The 23,686-nt window shown below is 39.8% G+C and overlaps 1 protein-coding gene across 4 annotated transcripts in view; it reads right to left on the bottom strand.

Annotated features, from left to right (window-relative positions):
- The window catches only part of kdr (kinase insert domain receptor (a type III receptor tyrosine kinase)), a 56,485-nt gene that overhangs the window by 12,307 nt on the left and 20,492 nt on the right, over positions 1–23,686 (bottom strand). For 3 of the 4 annotated variants that reach the window (XM_061888619.1, XM_061888622.1, XM_061888621.1), the window contains 20 exons: positions 21,042–21,210; positions 20,778–20,947; positions 19,652–19,835; positions 19,442–19,562; positions 16,584–16,750; positions 16,357–16,513; positions 14,218–14,338; positions 14,043–14,154; positions 12,414–12,758; positions 10,128–10,274; positions 9,931–10,062; positions 7,813–7,919; positions 7,394–7,529; positions 4,752–4,856; positions 4,556–4,669; positions 1,908–1,996; positions 1,689–1,845; positions 1,524–1,615; positions 1,328–1,450; positions 1,142–1,253 (listed from right to left, as the gene is read on the bottom strand). In XM_061888619.1, coding sequence (XP_061744603.1) covers positions 1,142–1,253; positions 1,328–1,450; positions 1,524–1,615; positions 1,689–1,845; positions 1,908–1,996; positions 4,556–4,669; positions 4,752–4,856; positions 7,394–7,529; positions 7,813–7,919; positions 9,931–10,062; positions 10,128–10,274; positions 12,414–12,758; positions 14,043–14,154; positions 14,218–14,338; positions 16,357–16,513; positions 16,584–16,750; positions 19,442–19,562; positions 19,652–19,835; positions 20,778–20,947; positions 21,042–21,210 — 2,860 coding nt within the window. The remainder of the gene's footprint in view (positions 1–1,141; positions 1,254–1,327; positions 1,451–1,523; positions 1,616–1,688; positions 1,846–1,907; positions 1,997–4,555; positions 4,670–4,751; positions 4,857–7,393; positions 7,530–7,812; positions 7,920–9,930; positions 10,063–10,127; positions 10,275–12,413; positions 12,759–14,042; positions 14,155–14,217; positions 14,339–16,356; positions 16,514–16,583; positions 16,751–19,441; positions 19,563–19,651; positions 19,836–20,777; positions 20,948–21,041; positions 21,211–23,686) is intronic. The other variant, XM_061888620.1, reaches the window with a different exon arrangement.

Here is a 23,686-nt window from a genome sequence, read left to right as displayed (position 1 = left end):
ACTTGTCAACCGGCAGGTTTCGGTGAGAAAATTGTGGTAAAAAGTCGCCTCTTACTGGAGATCAGCAGAGTTTGCGCCGTCCCTGCAGCTGCAGTGACTTCCCTCAGAGACTGGCGTCAACACACCCGTGGACACACCCCTCCGACTATCAGGTACTATTTAGCTCACTAAAATACGAGCAACACAATACAAAGATAAGGGATTTCCCAGAATTATCCTAGTAAATGTGTCCAAAAACATCTGAATCGCTCCCAATGCAATCGCCTTTTTTTTAAACTTTATTTTATTTTTTTCAAGTCCTTCACTATCAATATCCTCATCCACGAATCTTTCATCCTCGCTCAAATTAACGGGGAAATTGTCGCTTTCTCGATCCGAATAGCTCTTGCTGCTGGAGGCTCAATCTATAAACAATGTGAGGATCTGAGGAGCCCTCACACCGGTGACGTCATCGTCTGCTACTTCCAGTAAAGGCAGGGCTTTTTTATTAGCGTCCAAAAGTTGCAAACTTTATCATCGATGTTCTCTACTAAATCCTTTCAGCAAAAATATGGCAATATCGCGAAATGATCAAGTATGACACATAGAATGGACCTGCTATCCCCGTTTGAATAAGAAAATCTCATTTCAGTAGGCCTTTAAAAGAGTGTAAAAGGAACTAAAGGGTGTTATTTTATGTCAAAATGTCTCTCACAATGTTGAAAAACAAAATTAGCACGTAGTAAACATTTTTTTATACTCTAGCTTTGAAAATACTTAATTTATAATTAATGATTCTTTCTTTGTAGTGATTAATTTATCATGTCACGTTCAGAACCAAGTAACATCGATAAATAAGGGATGACATTATATAGGATTTGTGATATCATATCAATATTGGGATCAGCCAATACGCAAAGGTCCAATATCAGTATCGTACCGGAAGTGACAGGGTTGTGCCAGGACAGCCCTAGTTAAAACATTGCCTGAAGAGTTAATACAGGTTTTTGATGACACCGGAACAGAATATTTGTGTTGTTAGGGTTTCCTATGAGGAAGTTATTCAAAATTCCAACATATCGGATGCCGATCGGTGTCCTGGGAGGTATTGATTTGACCTTTAAGGGTTTGTTATATGATAGTCAATAATCATCATGGTTACCCAAGGAGAAGATCTCCCAGAGAAGGACCCCAAAGGACCACACGTCGCTTTGTGTGGTGTAGACTCTGTCAAAGATGGTCTCAGGAGCCATCCACTTCAAAGGTAGACGTGCCTAAAGCGAGAGAACCACCTTGTCAGCTTGCTTTGTTCTACCTTGAAGCCAGAGCCATCAAACCAGGAACTCACGTCTCCCTTGCGAACGTAGTCGGGGTCTTTGTAGACATCTCTCGCCAGGCCAAAGTCGCAGATCTTCACCACGTTGTTCTCGGAAAGCAGAATGTTCCTGGCTGCCAGGTCTCGGTGGATGCACTAAAGACAAACGGAAGAGATTATCGGACGGGATTCACGAGGAGCAAGAGAACTTGAATTTGCAAATGTCAACCTTGCGGGAGGAAAGGAACTCCATGCCTTTGGCCACCTGGAAGCTGTAGCAGATCAGGTCCTCCATGGTCAGGTGGTCCTCGTCTGAGCTCTCTGAAAGCCCACGTTACACTTTTTAGGACTGATGAAAAAAAACACGTCAAAGAAACAAGAAATCCTTCCATACCGTCCTGAGGACTGACACTGTTTCCTGAAGCGTCACTGCTGGAGCAGACGGCCGTTCCCGTGCAGATGTCCAACCGGGCGATCTTCCCCAGACCGAGATCGCCTTCGGTGACATCATCCCCGACAGATGTCCACCTCCGGCTGTCCGTTCTCTTTCTCTGCCGACCACAGAAGAATGAACATCTTCTATGCTACCTTGTGTGAGTTCAACTGCTCGCACCTTGTATGGACTGTATTCTCCACGCTTGCTCTTCAGGTAGCTGGAGAGGTTCCCATGTTTGCAGTACTCTACAATCACCATGAGGGGACCTGGAGGGAGAAACCACATAGCTGCTACTTGAGAGCTGGGCAAATATTGTGACTCGAGGGCCACATTGAGAGAAAAAATGTGTCTGGGAGGCCAATGTGTATGTGTGTATAAATAATATATACACATTTAGCTGTAAAAATCTGCCGTACAGTATGTGTGTTTGGGTCCCCTTTTTTTCAGAAACACTAATACCAAAAGTCATGTCTGATAGAATTCTAAAAAAAGTTATGACAGACCACCTAAAAAAACAAAAAAAACAAAAGGAATTTTACATTTTTTTACTGATTGGGACACCCAAAATGTACACTAAAATAAAGAAAGTAGGATTTACAATATTAACTATAAACAATAAAACACTGAATATTAACAATATGAACGTCGCTCCTATTTTACTTCTCAGACCAGCTCCTCCATAGTTGTGTATCTTTTACATTTTTTTTCAGGAACACTAGTACCAAAAGTCATGTCTGATAGAATTCTAAAAAAAATTAGGACAGACCACCTAAAAAAACCACGAAATGAATTTTACAGTTTTTTACTGATTGGGAAATCCAAAATGTACACAAAATAAAGAAAGTGGGATTTATAATATTAACTATGAACAATAAAGCACTGAATATCAAAAATATGAACGTCGCTCCTCTTTTACTTTTCAGACTAGCTCCTCGATAGACATCATTTACAATCAAGAAAAACACAACAAAATTGTAACAAACAGCAACATATGAATGCAAATTTTAATAAACAACCTACAATATGATAAATTATCACTTATATGCAGAAATTTGTTGTAAAAATTTGCTTCCGCATCTGACACATGCGTTTCGGGCTGGTTACTCCGAAAACAAACCACGCCCACTCTGCTTTGTTCCTCGTCTGAGCTGCTGTGACTGTTAAAATACTTTCTATAGTTCAAGACTTAAGGTAATTTAAAAACAGCACTGCACATGGTCATGGCGGCGACAGTTTTGATGTCTTGTCTGATGAGTGACAAGTTGCTCAGGATGGGTATCAGTTCATCCATTGTCTCCTGGATCACTGATTACTTGTCTGACAGGCCCCAGTTTGTGCGACTGGGGAGCTCCCTGTTGGATACTGTGGTCAGTGGTGTAGGTGCTCCACAGGGGACTGTCCTGTCTCCTTTCCTGTCCACCCTGTACACCTCAGACTTCCACCTGCAGAAATACTCTGACAACTCTGCTGTGGTCGGGTGTGTCAGAGAGGGAAAGGAATTGGAGTACATGACACTGATCGCTGACTTTGAGGAGTGGTCTCAGGCGAACCATCTGGTCCTTAATGTGGACAAGACCAAGGAGCTGGTCATCGACTTCAGGAAGAGTATGACCCCGGTGGAGCCCATCAAGATCCAGGGCCGGGAGGTGGCAGTAGTGGGGCAGTATAAGTACCTGGGAGTTCATTTGAACAGCAGATTGGAATGGAAGGACAACTGCAAAGCTGTTTACAAGAAGGGAATGAGCAGACTCTTTTTCCTGAGGAGGCTTAGGTCCTTTAATGTGTGCAGCAAACTGTTGGAGATCTTTTATCAGTCTGTTGTGGCCAGTGCCCTGCACTTTGCAGTGGTTTGTTGGGGGAGCAGCACCAGCAAAAGGGACTCAAACCGGATTGATAAACTGATCCGGAAAGCCGGCCAAACTATTGGCTCGCAGTTGGAGGCGTTTGTGTCAGTGAGGGACAGGAGGACACTGGACAAACTACTGGCCATAATGGACAATCCTGCCCACCCACTCCACCAGACAATTGAGGGACAGCGGAGTTCATACTCCAACAGTCTCCTTCAGCTTCCTTCCCGCACTGTGCAATTCAAGAACTCCTTCATTCCGCACTCCATCCAGCTGTGTAATCACTCCCCATGCAACAATAGATGATATCCGTCCATTACCTGACACCCTCTATGTCAGCTACTTCTCTTTGTTTTTAATGTCTATATTCTATTTTCTGCTGGATCTACTCTCTATTTTATGCTTGGGCTGCCACATATACTGTAATATCAGTCTACCCCAGGGCAGCTGTGGCTACTGATGTAGCTTACCACCACCAGGTGTGAATGAATGATGGGTTCCCACTTCTCTGTGAGCGCTTTGAGTATATAACAATAGAAAAGCGCGATATAAATCTAATCCATTATTATTATTATTATTATTATTAATATTGTACATGGTAATTGGTATATATTGTATATATGTTATTGACATAATATATCTGTATATATATAACATGCTGTACACATATTAAGTATATATTGTATATATTCGCAGATATGTTATATTTTATATTGCTATATCTAGTCTATTTAGACCTGCATTGTCATTTCCATCCTTACACTTTCCATCATTGTAACTGAGCTACTGTGTTGAACAATTTCCCTTGTGGATCATTAAAGTTTGTCTAAGTCTAAGTTAAAGGTCTAAAAAAATTATGTATAACGTCCGGCGGGCCGGATGGAAAATCTTAATGGGGCCCATGTGGCCCTGCGGGCCGTATTTGGCCCAAGGTCTGTGCTACTTTGATACTTGAAGGCAGTGGGCGCGATGGTGTACCTCCAGGCTTGGTGCAGGCTCCCAGCAAATTGACCACATTAAGATGATGTCCAATGTGGATGAGAATCTTCAATTCTGACATCAAGGCTCGGTACTCGCTGGACGTGGCTCCCTCTATCACATAATTGGAGAACAACACCTTCATGTACAGTACCTCATGTGTGGAGACGTAGGTGGAGGAGAGCTGATACTTCACCTTTCAGCATCTTGACCGCCACGGTGGTGCAGGTGGCGGCTTTCTCGATACCAAAGGCAGCCGCTTCTACGACTTGGCCGAACGCCCCTCGTCCCAGAGGATCGCCTTTGAAAAAGAATATTTTGGTCTTTTTTTCTTTCTTTTTTTTAACTTATGTTGCATTTAAGATTGCTGGAAAGTCAGACAAATCAAAAGTTGAGGTTAGCATGGTTTTATCTAAAAGCATTCCACTGAAATGTGAATAAAATGTGTTTCCCATACCTTCATTTATTTGTGCTAGCCCGCTAAAGGTACATTTGGACTGCCACTAATTGATTTGGCGCGACCTCATAAATACAAATATAATAGGACTGTGTTAAATGTATCTTGTTGTTACAGCTCCATAAAGTAAATGATATCGTAACACGCAGGGTGTTGCCAATTAAGCAACATTTAGCGAGTATTCTGACCCCTTTAGATTTTGTTTTTCAAAAAAGCGAGTGTTATGGGACACTCTGAGACGCTAACTTGAAAGCATGTAACTTCTTCTCAAAAGACACAAGCCCCATTTCTCAACGGCAGCTTCGTTTTGCTTGTGATCATTAAAAATACATTCATTAAAAGAAGCAACAGTAAAATGTCCAAACATAATTATTAGGAGTTACTTGGTTCAAACTACAAACATTTTACAAAATAAAATGTTTTAATAAAAATTATATATGCATGCATAATAGCCAATTATGCAAATTATATGATGACATCATCAACCCCAAGCAATCCTGTATGAAACCCTGGCCCTAATAAGGTAATATTCTTATATTAATTAATTGACGTTATATTTATTTAATTTACTTATAAACAATACGTATGTGATTAAAAAAATGTCCAATAAACATAAACACGAAATGTCAATAATTAAACAATATAAATGTCATAAAAACAGTTGTATTAATAATATTAGTATTTTTATTAAGGTTTTACGTTAATTTGCTCATTTATTTATCTATTCACTGTTGTGTTACACTGCGATGAGGTGGCGACTTGTCCAGGGTGTACAACGCCTTCCACCCTTATGCAGCTGAGATAGGCTCCAGCGACCCCCTGTCACCCAAAAGGGACAAGCGGTAGGAAATGGATGGATGGATGGATGGATGTTGTGTTATAAATTGAGTACAAAAAAACATGTTAAAAAATGCTATGGAACAAAACGGGGTAGGATTAAATAAGCTCTGCTTCCTCCCACTCCTTTTCAGACATGTCGTAATGAAAAACTGGAACTATGTGATGAATTACATTGTAATTGTATGGATGTTCAAAATAAAATGACACCATACCCATAACCATTCATCCATAGGCTATGTATAACTTTTTTACTGGTGTGCTGTCTTATTTATAGCATTTCCGACCTTTCAAAACTTTAAAACAACATTTTAAACCTAGTTTATTTCCCTGAAGGCGTTTTTAATCAACCTTTTTATCGGGGCTTGGAAACACAACAACATTGTTCTTCCATTCCTCCCTGATCATGTAAAGATTTGAATGATAAATAAATAAATCTGAATCTAATTCTAATATTCTATATTTTATTTCTCCACAAATGAATAATTATTGAACATTTTAATAAACCACTTTACATTTTATCCATCCATCCATTTCCTACCGCTTATTTCCTTTGGGGTTGCAGGGGGCGCTGGTGCCTATTTCAGCTACAATCGGGCGGAAGGCGGTTTACACCCTGGACAAGTCGCCACCTTATCGCAGACTTCACATTTTAATTATTCTTAATTATCTCTTGTGTTATTTTGGTACAAAAAACCTGCTTGTAACATTAAAAAGCCACAACCTCAATCAATAAAAATGTCATAAATATAATCAGGAATAAGTAAAACAAATCAATAAATATATTTCATTTTTTAATTGAAATAGGTAATGAAATAAATTCATTCATGAATAGCTTTTTGCTTAATCAATACCATCAATATTATTCAGGATTTCATTGAAATTATTTTCAATGAAAAGTTTAATTTGGGGTGGTATAGCTCGGTTGGTAGAGCGGCCGTGTCAGCAACTTGAGGGTTGCAGGTTCGATCCCCGCTTCCACCAGCCTAGTCACTACAGTTGTGTCCTTAAGCAAGACACTTTACCCACCTGCTCCCAGTGCCACCCTCACTGGTTTAAATGTAAAAATTAGATATTGGGTTTGACTATGTAAAGCCCTTTGAGTCACTAGAGAAAAAGCGCTATACAAATATAATTCACTTCACTTCAGAAACTATTTCTCATTTTGATATTTTACCTATGTATTTATTTCTCAACATTTAAAAAATAATATTTTTTTAGCTGCTGTGATTTTAATCTTTATCACAACTCAGTTTTTTTTTTTTTTTAAATCTTATTGTGTATCGTATTGTTTCATTACATCCATCCATCCAACCATTTTCTACCGCTTATTCCCTTTCAATATTTTTTATATTATAGTCAATGTGTTATTGTGTATTTTAGTTCTATTGTTTGTTCAATGTGCTACAAAAATACACATGCATTTCATATGGGATATGATATTGCAATACACATAATTCCTACAGCTAAAGTTGTCATTAAAAACCCACGGGCGCCATTTGGCCACCTTGGGGTCTTTACATATGATCATTTCCGAGCTTTACCGAGCTTCAGCCTGTCCCGAGGGAACTCCCATTTGTTGGCGTCATAGGTGAGCCTATCGCACTGCTCGTCCATGGGAACGTCCTCCGAATCCAGGATCATAGACAGGTAGCCTGTCTTTAAATCGCCACCATTTGGCTGAAAGAGGACACATTTGCATAGTTGTTAATTTGCATACTCCCGCCCTCCTTACCCTTTTGTACAGTGCAGCAGTGGGACATTGATGGACAAAAGTGGGTGTACGTGACTTATGGGAGCAGAAAGTGACCCCGTTGTTCTTGGACACAAAAGAGACGAGCCAATGAAAGCCGGAGCAGTCACTTTCAATCAGTCACGGTCTTTGTACGTGTGCTGGACCTGTATTCAGTGTGCGCACCAACGTGTGCGGCCCAGAAGGGAACAACGACCAGGGAGTTCTTACCCTTTTCCTCCCGCGGATGACAAAGACGATCAGCAGCCAGAAAAACATGGCAATGACCACCGAGCCGATTGGAACGATCAGCTCCACATTGGTCTTTTCCTCTGCACCTGAAAAAAAAAACACAATTATTTAAACAAGTGTTGAAAACAGTAAGGAAAAAAACATGTACAGAAATATTTCATGCAGTCATAAAAAATGCTCAACACAGGTATTTCTGGGCCTCCATTCTGCTGGCAAAAACACCGTCACGTAGACCCGCACTGGACCTTTTGTTTTGTTTTGTTTTGGTCCCCCCCTCCTCCCTGTACTTCCATTGTCTTGGATTTAGAAACTCCCAGCAGAGCCAGCTTCCTGTCATGAGGAAGTTGTTGCAAAATCTTTGATATAAAATAAAACAAATCAGAATGTGTCAAAGTTTTGCAAGGCCTTGAGGTCAAATATAACCACAAAAACATTCTCTATCATCTGTCAGCTGTGTGTTAATATTTTTGGCCACTGGATACAGGGGGAAAAAACACTGTAGTACAGAAAATTAAAGTACTCTTACTGTACTTTAATCAGGTGATTATTTGTCATACCACTAAATGAAGTCTGCAAACCACTAGTTTGAGAATCACTGCTTTAGAGTAGTCAGTGTACATCTTGTATTGCGATCCAATGATTCAACGCACTGATGTTATCGAAATAGCTGCAAACACATATGAGCAGCATGATAATCTCCTGTCCAAAGGCAAAACCCAGTAACTCAATTTTGGTCAAAACTGAGCTGATAATAGTTTTGGAGTTCCGAGGTGATATGCTTTACATTAGTGTATGCAATATATTAATTTGTTCCGTAAGTAAGCTGTTACGCGCATGGCAGGACCTAGCAACTACCACATAACCGCGTAGATACAACAGAAAAACCTACTAAAGCAGTTGCTCTGCACACCATTAAGATGTGCAAATAAAAAAGCCTGCGTTTATTTTAACTACTTACTGAAACAAACAATAGTCTTCTCAATGTTTTATTTCATTATTTGGATACAATGCATAATACTAAATTTTTATTTACAAAAGTATGTTATTCAAGAAAGAGTTTGAATTTTGCATTCAAAAATGTGCAATGCTACACTTTTGTTTAACAAAAGTATTCAATTTAAGCGGAAGAATTGCTTTCCAAGGGGAGTTCTTAATTGAATTATTTGAAAATTATTCCATATAAAATAAAATGTATATCTGGTCTAAAAAGAACAACATTACACAAATCTGATTTTTTAGTAAGTATGGTACAGTAAGATGCAGTGTATGCAGTGTCATTTCAAACTACTAGTTTTTGATTAAATAAAAGAAAAAACTTGTTTTGAATTACAGTATTTCTGTTATTTGTGGTCATAATGGTTTCTCTAAAAATTACGGGAAAAAATCAGCAAAAATCGTAAGTCTAATTTTTTGTGAAAAAAATCGGGGATTTTATTTTTAGGTCATATCGCCCAGGCCTATCCCAGACCATGACCAACTTCATTTTTTTTTTTGGTAGGTGCACAAAAAATATTGCGATTTTTACTCATCCCGTCTCTAATTGTATTCATAATTTTCAAAGATCGATAAAAAATGTATAAGTATAATTTTTTTTTCATATTTTGTTATTTTTAATTCATTTATGTAATTTTTTGAATAAGAACACATTTTAAAAATATGTTATCAAGCCATTTCCATGCAACCAGAATACATTTGTTTAACTTACGACCTGTTTAAAAAAACTTTCATCATAATTATTACAATACATTATAAAAATCGATTTGAATCAAGAATCCTGTTGAATTGAATTATCAACCCAGGAATCCGAATCGGATTGAATTGTTAGGCGCCCAAAGATTCACATCCCAATTAGATATTGTTCTCTACTCCAGTCCTTTAGATGGTGGTTATGCGAAATTACAACACAGTTTTTGCTTCAAGTTGACCCAAACCTGAACTTTTATCTGGATCTGCACTAAAATTGTCTTTCTTGGCCACTCCTACCAACTAACCAAGCAAGAATGGAGGTGCCATGGGGGAGAGAAATGACATTCCATACCACACAGATGTTGGGCATCTGCAGTGAAGGTTCTAGCTCTTGTTCATCTCCAGACTCACCTTCAGTTGTCAAGAAGGCCTGAGAGCTGTCACATCCGCGTCTGTTACAAGCAGAGCAGCTGTACAAGCCGGCGTCCTCCTTCTTCACTCGCTGGATGGTCAGCACGTGACTGCTACGGCTCAGGATCACACCTGGAATACGTCGAGACGTCTAAAGCCACAAAACAACTGAACAGACTTAGCAGAGTATGTCCTACCGGAGCCCTCCACCACCGTTTGGTTGTTTTTGGTCCACACCACCGTCGGGTCCGGCGTCCCGGCTGCGTCACACAGGAGCATGACGGTGGCGCTTACATTGACTTTTTGGTCTGTAAAGTTATTGAGGATCCTTGGGGCCTCAAGACCTAAAAGATATGGATAAAATAGGACTGTCAAAAATAACAAGTTAAAACATATGTGATTAACCACAAAAAAATTTTACATTAATCATGTATACACAGATTATTATTTTTTTTATTTTTTTTTTGTATTATTATTTTTGACAGCGCATGCTCCTTTACTTTAGCCACAGATGGCTACATGTAAGGCAGTGCAGAAGGAGAATCTGAATGGCAAATTTCACTTCAAAATACCCTCTGGCTGGACTTGATAATATAAAACTGTTAGCAAGTTTTGAACAAATAAAATTGTGCATTCAAGTAAAACTTTAAAAAAATGTTTGACATTCTGACAATAAAATTGCATTTGTGTCAAAATATTGGGGTCTTTTTTAAGTTAATTAAAAGCAAGTATTAACCTGTGATTATTCATGAATAATTCAAATTCAAATATGACATTAATCGGAATACTACGGTAAATCTTTACATGCTACTTTTGTATGACACATTAAAGTTAAAGTATCAATGATTATCACACACACACACTAGGTGTGGCGAAATTATTCTCTGCATCTGACCCATCACCCTTGATCAACCCCTGGGAGGTGAGGGGAGCAGTGGGCAGCAGCGGTGCTGGCCCCTGGAATCATTTTTGGTGATTTAAACCCCAATTGCAACCCCTTGATGCCGAGTGCCAAGCAGGGAGGTAATGGGTGCCATTTTTATAGTCTTTGGTATGACTCGGCCAGGGGTTGAACTCACGACCTACCGATCTCAGGGCGGACACTCTAACCACTAGGCCCCTTGTTCACCCCCTGGGAGGTGAGGGGAGCAGTGGGCAGCAGCGGTGCTGCGCCCGGGAATCATTTTTGGTGATTTAACCCCCAATTCCAATACATTTTATCTTGTGTCAACAAGCAGCACTGAAATAGCTATTACCTACAATATAATTATACAGTGTATTATTATCATAAATCAAGAAAATAAAATTAATGAATCACATCAAATGTACAATTGTACATATTTTAAAATGTAAATATTTTTTAAAGTACAACTAATGATGCCATTTTACTACACGGGGTTCTTAACATCAATCACAGTCGTCCCACTTTGTGCTTTCAATTTTGCGGCTTCACTCTATCATGTTTTTTTCAAAATATGCTACAATTTTATTAAATTTTTTTAGATTTGACTACGGCCTATTATTAGTCAAAAAATTAAATATTAATGGCATAGAAATTGCAGAATGAACTTAAAATAATAAATCTAAGATACTGTACTGTATTGCATCATCATTATTGAACAAGTTGCCTTATTTTTCACAGGTCAGTGGTTGTGGTTAACAACTATATATGCACGTCCGTATAAGTCTATATTACTTAACAGTAATAATAATAATAATAATAATAATAATAGATTTTATTTGTAAAAAGCACTTTACGTTGAGCAAACAACCTCAAAGAGCCACAGTGTAAAAAATAGTAATAATAAAAATAAATAAAATATGAAACTAGAAACAGCCCAATAGCTACAACCAGCATGCATATCTATAGAAAGGCTTTTTTTAAAAAGATGGGTTTTTTAAGCCTTTTTTAAAGGCATCCACAGTCTGAGGTGCCCTCAGGTGGTCAGGGAGAGCGTTCCACAGACTGGGAGCAACGGAGCAGAAAGCCCGGTCTCCCATTGTTCGAAGCTTTGTCAGTATGTATTATTTATTTCTTATGAGTAAAAGAGGAGAGTCGGTGCTACTATATTGGGTAAAACGAGTGTGCGTTGTTTTGAGTAGGCATGTTTTATCATGTCTACAGGACTTTGATAATATTAAAAAAAAAAAAAAGGGATTTAGAAGGGCATAAACAGCTTTTGATGCTATAACTATGAAAATATTTGATTTATAAAAAATGATTCCTACTTTGCTGCAATTCATTTACCTCGGCAGGGTCTGTAGCAAATTAATCACGATAAACAAGGGACGACTGTTGTGTAATATCTAATATATATATCAATAATAATATTGGAATATGCCAAGAACCAATACAAAACAAGCACTTTGAATACCTCTATTTTAGACCACTTATTTTAAGTAATATGGTCACTAAAATCTGAGACATAGTCATGAAATTAATCAAAATGATGCCAGATTATTATAGGACGTAAATGTTCCACCTCTGAGAGACAGATGACGCAGCAGGCAGGTTCTCTCCTTGGTCTTGATGTTTTCCACCTGGCAGGCGTACATGCCCTCATCCTGGCGCGAGGCGTTGGGCAGCAGCAGCTCCAAAGTCAGGTTGGCGCCGCGCTCATCGGACTGCGTGGCGGGCGACAGTGGCATCCGCTGCAGTGGCACCGAGCGGCACGGCTGCACCGACGGCGCGCGTGCCGACTCGGACTGGTTGGCGACGCGGAACCAGGTCAGGTTGCTGTACACCAACTTGTCCGCCTTGCAGCGTAGGACCACGCGGTCTTCCTCCAAAGGGTCGTTGGATGGGTACACGCTAAGCTCGAGGCCTCCTGCGAGTGCGCAACGTAAACATCACAATGAGAGTATTAGTTGTCAGCATGTTGTCTACATCCTACATGATGTATTATTATAATTAAATAAATAAAATAAAATGGGTTGTACTTGTACAGCGCTTTTCAACCTTCAAGGTACTCAAAGTGTTTTGACACTACTTCCACATTTACCCATTCACACACACATTCACACACTGATGGAGGGAGCTGCCATGCAAGGCGCTAACCAGCACCCATCAGGAGCAAGGGTGAAGTGTCTTGCTCAGGACACAACGGATGTGACGAGGTTGGTACTAAGTGGGGATTGAACCAGGGACCCTTGGGTTACGCATGGCCACTCCCCTACCGCGCCATCCTGATTGATAACCTATTGTCACACAGTTAGTTTGTATGTTGCCTACATCCAACATGATGTATTATTATAACTGATTAGCAACACAGTTAGTTTGTATGTTGTCTACATCCAACATGATGTATTATTATAACTGGTAACAAACACAGTTAGTTTGTGTGTTGCCTACATCCAACATGATGTTTTATTATAATTGATTCGCAACACAGTTAGTTTGTATGTTGTCTACATCCAACATGATGTATTATTATAACTGATAACAAACACAGTTAGTTTGTATGTTGTCTACATCCAACATGATGTATTATTATAACTGATGACTAACAGTTTGTATGTTGTCTACATCCAACTTAATGTATTATTATAACTGATAACAAACACAGTTAGTTTGTATGTTGCCTACATCCAACATGTTTTATTATAACTGATTCGCAACACAGTTAGTTTGTATGTTGTCTACATCCAACATGATGTATTATTATAAATGATAACAAACACAGTTAGTTTGTATGTTGCCTACATCCAACATGTTTTATTATAACTGATTCGCAACACAGTTAGTTTGTATGTTGTCTACATCCAACATGATGTATTATTATAACTGATAACAAACACAGTTAGTTTGTATGTTGTCTACATCCAACATGATGTATTATTATAACTGATAACAAACACAGTTAGTTTGTATGTTGTCTACATCCAACATGATGTATTATTATAACTGATAACAAACAGTTAGTTTGTATGTTGTCTACATCCAACATGATGTATTATTATAACTGATGACTAACAGTTTGTATGTTGTCTACATCCAACATGATGTATTATTATACTGATGACTAACAGTTTGTATGTTGTCTACATCCAACATGATGTATTATTATACTGATAACTAACACATTTAGTTATCATACGACGAGCATACTCACGTGTCACGTGGAAAAAAATGACACGTGAATCTTCTCCAATTTTGTTGGCCACCATGCATCGGTAAAGAGCGTGGACCTCAGCTTTCTGGAGTTTTAAAGAGCTCACAATTTTCTGTGGAAAATTTAAAAAATGAGTGCTGGGTAATGTTGCTGACGTCATTGTTGAAGGGTTTACCTTGTGGTCGTGATCGACGTCAGTGGAGATCCGCTCCACAGGGTTGTGTCCAGTGCCGTTGTTGATGTCCCGCCAAGCTTTACAATGCAGTAACGGCATCTCAGCCTTCGGCAGCCCAGGTCTAATTGACCAGAAAAAATGGTGAAGGACATTGAAACCATTTGTGCAGATGGCCCTAAGTATAGCGGAGACCTCCCCCAAGGCCAAAAAATTACAAATATATCCATCTAACTTTAAAACACAAATGATACTGTTCCTCAATGTTCATTAAAAAGAACAGAAATTCTTTACCAGCCGGTCCCCAATGCAAGTGGCCTGTACCAGTGAAATTACATTTATCTAGATCAAGGGTGTCAAATGTAAGGCCTGTGCATCGTATTAGGTCCGCGAAGTTTGTATAAAAATGAGCTGCAATTTTTTAATGAAAGAAACTGCTTTGCAATGTGTCTAATGGATGTTTCAATCGCAATTCAAGTTTAACCCAGGTCACACATGACACTGGTCAAAGATGATGCGTCAGCTGACTTTAAGCGCCCCACTTTATTGGCAGCCGGTACTCCAATCAGCGCAAGTACAAACGATGAGTTGCTCCTATTGTGAATGGCAGCACAAACAACGCATAATACCTTCTTCCATTGTAAACTATCCACTTGACGGATAACATAACAAAAAGATAAGATGCAAAAATTTAAGTCAACATGACCATCATCTTATTTATCAGAGTTCCATGCAGCGCTCACAATTGGTTGACGTCGCGATGCCCACAGTGAACTCCATTGTAAAAATTTATTTTCCTACATTTGTTGTTTGTTCTATTTTATTTTATGCTTAAATCTAACATATTAACATTGGTTAAGTTTGTAGTTATGTTACATTGATTTCAGCTATGGTGTCATTTTGATCATTGTTTTGTTTATATCATAAGTGTAATATTTGAATGATGATAAATGAATGTGTTGTGGCAGTTGTGGATGTCCCCAATGCGGCGGTTTGAGGAAACACTCAATTGCTTTTCCAAACACGTTTTTCATGGTGAACCGCCAACTAAACAAAAGTTCTTACAGTTTAATTGCTTTGTAAAAATATACTGAGACAAAGTCTAAGCCACATTGTGTTCTTCCTGGTCTTTTTGAAACTGCAACATTTTTTTTCCTCAAAAATGTTAACTAACTTAAAGTGTTTTGCAAAGAGGATTATTTGTAATGTGTACATTTACACAATGTGCATGTTCTATTTTTGGCCAAAGTAAAACAAACAAATCAATCTGAAGTTGTCTTTATTTTTAAGTTATTATGCCACGATTTAACCAGGCAAGGTGGGAATAGATTTTCCTCCATGCGGCCCCTGAACTAAAACGAGTTTGAGACAGCTCTAGATCAGTGGTCCCCAACATTTTTGTAGCTACGGACCGGTCAACGCTTGATAATTTGTCCCGCGACCTGGCATGTCATGAAAAAGGGAGTTTTTTTGAGTTGGTGCAATAATTGTAAGTGTATCTTGTGTTTTTATGTTGATTAAAAAAAAAAATTTGAAAAAATAAAATAAAATAGTAAAAAATTATTCTGCGGCCCGGTACCAATCGACTGGTTGGGGACCACTGCTCTAGATCCTCACTAAAAAATGCGAAGGATTCTTCCCTGATGCCCCACCTCAACGGTGTAGAGGTGTGGAGTAATCCTGCTCAATAAACTGAAATAAAAAAAATAAAAATGTTTTAAAATTCCCAAATTTCCCTGATGACCATGTGCTTTCCTCTTTTGTTGTGGTTTTTCTGTGTTTAATTTTTGAGCTAAAGCGGGGTAATTCAGCTAAACAGGGACAGGAGACGCAACAAGACAAAAAAAAAAAAGAGTAAAACCAGCAACAACAGGAAACACGGTGCAAGACTGACAAAAGGATGTTGCGGGATGTGCGGACAGAAGATAAGCAGAAGGACTGAATACCAAAGGAGGCTGTTGTGTAACAATTTGTATCTTATAGCAAACTGTTCTGACTCAGTGATAACACTCCATGTCCTAAAAAGGGACGCGTTATATCCGCAAACCGGTGTCCCTCATTGTCTCTTCCCTTGTTTTGTCAACATCACAAAGAGCCTATGCCAAACAAACAACCTGTTAACAAAGAGCAGCCGTTACTCACACGAAGGCCTCGGGACAGTCGTCTTTGGACATCCACTGCCACTGGATGTGTGCTGGTGTAGGGAAGCCCCGGGCGGTGCACCTGAGCGTCGGGCTGCTTGCATACAGGTACACATCCGTGTCCACCGCCACCTCCTTCTCAATGATAGAAGGAGGAACTGAAGAAGGAATCAGAATGAGCACCGCTTACCACGATACAGAAAGTCATTAAAGAAGAGAACTACTTGCCATTGACCAGAAGCTGGAAAGATCTCTTGTGCTCCTCTTTGGTGATTTTGTTGGTCAGGACCATGGTATAGTTTCCCGCGTCGGTTTCCGTGACTCCACGGAAAATGAGGGCATCGCTTCTCTGCTTGATCCTGTAGTCATCCTTCAGCGGCAGGCTATTTTTCAACCTGGAAAGACATAAGACAAGATGATCTTGCTACAGTACAAATGTGTGTTACCATGTTTAGCCAACAATGGCTGTGTTGACTCCCTATTTGAAATGAATAGTACATTTATACTGCTACACAAACTGTACACTGAGGGCCTGATATGCCAATAGCGTGAGAAAATGATAACAATGAGTGTACAATTAGTGGGCGTTTTGCAGGTGATGTACTAAGATTGTGTGTGCAATTGATAAAAAGTGCAAAAGTTGGAGGATTTTGCATGAACTATATATGGAGACACTCATTTCCCTCCACATTCATGTTATCTTGCTCCAACCGGTGCTATTTTGCAATGTTGTTGAACATGAAGCACACCATTATAATCTGTACTACCCGTTCTGCAATATGTAATCGCAATCTAGGATAGGATAGCACAGGATAGGACAGAAATATATTGTCATTGCACTTAAAAAGTACAACAAAATTACATTTTCAGCAGAGACCCGTTGAAGAGCAGACATACATTCTACATGTTGACGGAACAGGAACGCTGATGGGTCGCCACTTACAGTGCCTCTTAAACGGTGGGGAGCTGATACCCTTCTGGCGCTGCTCCAGCCATCCGTTGCACCTCAAAGGGTTAAGCGTTGGCAAAGAGGTGGAGTGGGGGTGGGGGTGGGGGTATGTGTGCATATTTATGTATGGCAGTCCATGGTATGTGTGTGTAATGTCTATAGGCCTGGAGTAGCTCTGCAGGCATGATGAACAGAGCTCCACTTCTCAGGTGTTGTTGAAGGAGGGAGGAATTCCGAGCAGCTATCACTGTGCTTTCCTCGCTGGCATGTTTACGGCATGGCCTCGACAAGGCCATTTGCAGAGAGTCGAATTGTAGATAATTATTGTTGTTTTCTAGACGGCCAGACACATTATAATGGTTTGTCTGATCTTAATCGTCCATTCTGGCTCTCAAGTTGATCAATTTTTGCATTCCAGAATGCCTCCCCACAATGTTATTGAGTTTGTGATTTAATTCCGATATCGCCACAGTCTGTGCTCCCACAGCCCTACCCATACCGTCCATCGCGACAAGACGCTTTTAGGCCCTTTGAACTGCAGCTATCGTCTCACAAATTCGTTGTTACACCAAAGGAAGGCTCAGCACAATCAGCAGATGCCCTATGATCAGAGTTACAAATAGATATATTCTACGTCCTTGACGGAAAGCAAAGGACCCACCATTTTTCCCACAAGTCCCTCATGTACCCAGCAGCAAACTTTCCATCAGGACAGGCAGGTTCCCCAAAACTTCTGCTCCTCATCAAGAAGACCTTTTCAATTGAGTTGAAATTCCAGTTGATCAATTCCATGTTTAGATGTTTAGATTTCAGAGATATGCGCCGAAAGAGACGCTCTTAAAATTTAGACAAGACAGGAACAGACAGAGGCCCTTCCATCCATTTTCTACCGCTTATTCCCTTTGGGGTCGCGGGGGGCGCTGGTGCCAATCTCAGCTACAATCGGGCAGAAGGCGGTGTACACCCTGGACAAGTCGCCACCTCATCGCAGGGCCAACACAGATAGACAGACAACACTCACACTGACATTCACACACTAGGGCCAATTTAGTGTTGCCAATCAACCTATCCCCAGGTGCATGTCTTTGGAAGTGGGAGGAAGCCGGAGTACCCGGAGGGAACCCACGCATTCACAGGAAAACATGCAAACTCCACACAGAAAGATCCCGAGCCCAGGATTGAACACTGACTACTCAGGACCTTTGTATTGTGAGGCAGACGCACTAACCCTTCTGCCACCGTGAAGCCCACAGACAGAGGCAAGCAGGGCAAATACGGATAGGGATGGACTGTGACTGCCTTCACCAAGAGCCATGAGAGAAAGAAGAACTAGACAACAGAACCTATTTTCAGCACCCCAAAGGTGAACTCTAGAAGACTGCAAGCCTGGTGTTTTTGCCACAACACCCGCAATTATATTAGATTAGATTAGATATTATTTCATCGATTCCCGAAAGAAAATTAGATTTTGTGATCCACAGCAAGAGGCAAGAAAATTAATGTTGTAAGATGTTTTATCATATAGGAGATATATTAATGTTACGTCACCAATATACAAAAAACGAACGCTATTTAAAAAAAAACACCAGCACACATGGTTTTAGTGTTCGTTTGTCATTCATCAGCTCCAATATGAAATGTATGCACAGTTATGTCTCATATTTTGTCATTTCTGACAAAGCTATGATTACAGAAGACCCTCTTCTCCTTCTGACCAAGGCCATTTGTGCCTAAATGTGCCAGTTTGCACGCACATTTTAGACATGCTAAATATAAACCCAAATCAGCAGCTGGAGAACACTTTTAGGTGTGATAAATCTCAATGCGAGTGCTAAAGGATTATATTTATATCTCCTCCTCCTACTAAAGCGTGTTCTTATAATCAGCATATATTATGAATATTCATGAACAGACACGCTAAATGGAATGTGCTCGCCAATTTGCTCATTGGAGAAACACAATCCTGTGCGCTATCACGTTTGCACGCGTTTTAGTACACGCAAACCTTAGTGGATCAGCCCCCGACTACTCTAAAGTATATTTCAGCATACATTTCTATGATTTTCTCCCCTGACAAAATAAAATAAACTGCCCGCTAAAATGTTAAGTGTCAGTAAAGTATATAAACAAGGATTACCATTTAAAGCTGGGTTCAGGGTATGCCGAATACTTGACAGGTATGACTGTGGAAGACTGATCCCCCACATTGACTTCCCAAACCTTCGTCCATGGCTCCTTCATTTCAATGAAAGGCTTCTCTGCAGAAATCAAAAATATATTACAGGAATTGTCACAAACTCAGAAACCTTTTCAGGTCTATTGTTGTGTTTTTAAAACGGCAAGGTACCGTAAACGACGAGGAAAGACGATGCGCTTATATCCATCTGTCCACTAGAGGCAGTGCAGACGTATTTTCCAGAGTGCTCCACCGTCACGTTGTCCACGATGAGCGTGTTGGACAACTCCAGCGAGTTCCACAGCTTCTTCTTGTGAGCTGTGGTGTGGGCGGACCCTGAAACGCTCTCTGGGGCCTTCGGAGAAAAACATAAAAAGGACACAATTTTAAAGTGGACAGATGGATTGAATATATCAGTCTACTGTAGGTTAAGTAGCATAGAGGTAATTATCAAAGATATTACAATTTTTTTTCTCGTAACCTTTATTTTTCTTATTAGTTTAGAGTTGTTCCCGTCACATTGCGGCTTCACCATATTGTGGATTTTGGGGGCGTATTTTTATATTTTTTTTAAAGTACATTATACAATGAGTTTGTTGTAAATTATGCATTTTTATGCATATAAATAACTTAATAATCTACAAATATCAAGACAAAATTTAGTCTTGTCCACGAAAGGAGACCAAACCAATCAGAGTACATCCATTGCTGGGGGGTGGAGGGGTTGCCCACATGTGGTCCTCTCCAAGGTTTCTCATAGTCATCATGGTCCACGTCCCACTGAGGTGAGTTTTTCCTTGCCCTTACGTGGGCCATACCGAGGATGTCGTCGTGGTTTGTGCACCCCTTTGAGGCACTTGTAATTTAGGGCTATATAAATAAACATTGATTGATTGATTGATTGATATCGTGACCACTGATTGGCTCAGCCTCAGAAAGCATTGCTATAATGCATTAAAAGAGTGTAAAAGTCACTAAAGGATGTTATTTCATATATAGAGGGCTCTGATAATGTTGAAAAATGTATTTAAAAAGTCACAAACTGTTTTTTTAAACGCTATGAAAAAATTTGATGTATAATTAATGATTCCGACGTTCACGGTCATATCCAGAACCAATTAACAGCGATAAACAAGGGATTACAGTAGCCTTAAACATTCTTTATCATGTTATAAAGTGGGTTGTCTTTCATTTTTTCTCTCACACTACAAGCTGTGGGCCGCAAATGGCCCCTGGCTTGCAACTTAGAGACACCTGGTCTAGCCAGACAAACATATAGATAGATATAGATAACTACCAATTGTGTGTGGGTATCGGTGGTACTGTCCAAGGCTAGACCGGTGTGCGTCCAGTTGAATGCAATGCCGACGTTGAGTTCAGTGTGCGCAGTACAACTCAGCATCAACCGCTCTCCAACACAGAGCCTGACTCGAGTGGGGGTCAGGGTGAGGTCATAGATCTTGTATCCTGCGGAAGAGGGAGGGGAAGACGCAGGCATTGTTCTTCGGTCCGAACCTCTGCGTTTTTTTGTTATTTTCCTTTTTACCCTCAACTCACTCACCGACGACCGCGACGATGTACAACGGGGACTTGAAGGTCTCGTTCTCAATTCGAGTCTGGCAGGACACCACGCCGGCGTAGCTGATTAGGTGACTGGGGATGGTGAAACCGGTCCTGGCGTCCCACAGGGTATCTTTGCCGTCAGGCTGAAATTCTTTGTCTGGATACTTCTGACAGAGAAGGGGATTTGCAGAGTTTGGAGAGAGGCAGACAAGACAAGATCATATAAATAATGGCATATTTTGCTTCGAATGCCTTGTTTTTGGTGTCCAAATATGGTTCCCGGTCTCTAACATAAATTATGACGCTCTGTGCTTTTTTTTCCTATAGCCACAGCAAAATGTTGTGTCCATGGAATGATGGAAGTGCAGAGTCGGATGGAGAAACTTAACATGCAATCATAACTTTTCCACCTAAACATAATGTTAACAAAGTAATGTAATTGTATTTTAAGTCACATCATTTACATTTTACTTAATCTATGTTTTACTTTATCAAAATTTTAATGTTAAATTTGGATTGCTTTTCATTGAAAAACACGGAAGCCCCAATTTTGTAATTATTTTGGTTTGATACAGTTTTTTGTGAATTTTGTGAAAGAAAAGGCCATTATAGAAATTATATTAAAGTAAAAAGATGCTTGGTCTGCAAACTGCTCACAAAGGGAGTCCGTAGGTGTGCGAGGTATAGTATTAAAATCAGGGTTAGACAAATGGTTAATTGTTGCAAAAAGGACTCTCGGTTTATTTTTATTGTTTGCAATTATTGCGGAGAAAAAAGTGTGTTTTGCGTTCTTAACCACCGTGTTGTATAATTTTTGCTGTACACGTACTATAAATTGTTACTGGTATTGTAGTTGTTTTTTAAAGTCCAGTATCTCTCAATTATGTGATTTATTAAAAATACAATCAATTATTCACTTTTCGTTACTATTATGCCTTGATATGTACAGCAGAGGTCAGGACTCCACAGAGGTACTGCAGATGTCCTTGAAATTCTTCCACACAAAATACACATGCACATTGAGTCAACACATTGTCATATAGTCGAACGTGAAAAAATAAAAACATATAACATAAATGAATGCTTATATTATTATACTCAGGTTAGCATTTAAAGGGGAACATTATCACAATTTCAAAAGGGTTAAAAACAATAAAAATCAGTTCTCAGTGGCTTGTTGTATTTTTTGAAGTTTTTTTCAAAATTTTACCGGTCTCGGAATATCCCTAAATAAAGCTTTAAAGTGCCTTATTTTCGCTCTCTGCGAAGACACTGGCCATTTCCCTGTGACGTCACACAGTGCTGCCAATGTAAACAAACAATGGGAATACCACAGCAAGATATAGTGTCATTAGCTCGGATTCAAACTCGGATTTCAGCGACTTAAGCGATTCAACAGATTACGCATGTATTTAAACAGCTGGTTGGAGTATGAAAATATTGAAGAAGAAACTGAAGCTATTGAGCGAATAGCTATTGATGCTATTCATAGCCATAGCATGGCCGAATAGCTGCGTTAGCATCGCCGGTAAAATGTGCGGACCAAACGATCAGGACTTTCGCATCTTTTGACATTGGAGCAATTTAAATCCGTCGATTGGTAACTGTTTTTTTCGCATTAAATGTGGGTGGAATGAAACGTAATATAGTTCCAAATGCATCTGCAGGTTATCCATACATCTCTGTACCATGTCTGCTTTAGCACCGCCGGTAAATAGCATGTTAGCATCGATTAGCGTAGCATGTTAGCATCGATTAGCTGGCAGTCAACATCAACAAAACTCACCTTTGTGATTTCGTTGACTAGCGTTGCAAATGCATTTGCAGGTTATCTATACATCTCTGTGCCATGTCTGCTTTAGCACCGCCGGTAAAATGTGGAGAAACTCCAGCACATTCAATGGGGGTCTGGCGGCAGACACTTTGGCATCTTCGGGCCAGTGGTGTAACTTGAATCCCTCCCTGTTAATGTTGTTACACCCTCCGACAACACACCGTCGAGGCATGATGTCTCCAAGATTCCAAAAAATAGTCAAAAAAACGGAAAATAACAGAGCTGAGACCCGGTGTTTGTAATGTGTTGAAAATGAAAAGGGCGGGTGTGTTACCTCGGCGACGTCACATTCTGACGTCATCGCTTCCAGCGCGATAAACAGAAAGGCGTTTAATTCGCCAAAATTCACCCATTAAGAGTTCGGAAATCAGTTAAAAAAATGGATGGTCTTTTTTCTGCACCATCAAGGTATATATTGACGCTTGCGTAGGTCTGGTGATAATGTTCCCCTTTAAGATAACTAGCAATTTGTGCTGTAGTTTCCAGCTAGCGATTAGCATTGTAGTTGCCAGCTAAGGATGAGAGCCCTCATCGTTAGCCTCATCGTTTCCAGCTAGTGAATAGCACGCTCGTTGTTAGCTAGCGATTGCAAAACTAGCTTTCAACTAGGTATTAACAAACCAGTGTCCGCTAGCGATTAGCGATCTAGTTGCCAACTAACTATTAGCACTGTAGTTGTCAGTTTGCAATTAACACCTTAGTTGTCAGCTAGCGATTAACACTCTTGTTTTCAACTAGCAATTAACAAAAAAGTGCCAGCTAGTGATTAGGGTGTTACTTGTCAGTTACTGATTAGCGCACTACTTGTC

This window comes from Nerophis ophidion, linkage group LG26, assembly GCF_033978795.1.
Source record: "Nerophis ophidion isolate RoL-2023_Sa linkage group LG26, RoL_Noph_v1.0, whole genome shotgun sequence".
Taxonomy (NCBI): Eukaryota; Metazoa; Chordata; class Actinopteri; order Syngnathiformes; family Syngnathidae; genus Nerophis; species Nerophis ophidion.
Note: the sequence above shows the minus strand (reverse complement) of the source record. Positions and strands in the feature narration are given on the sequence as shown.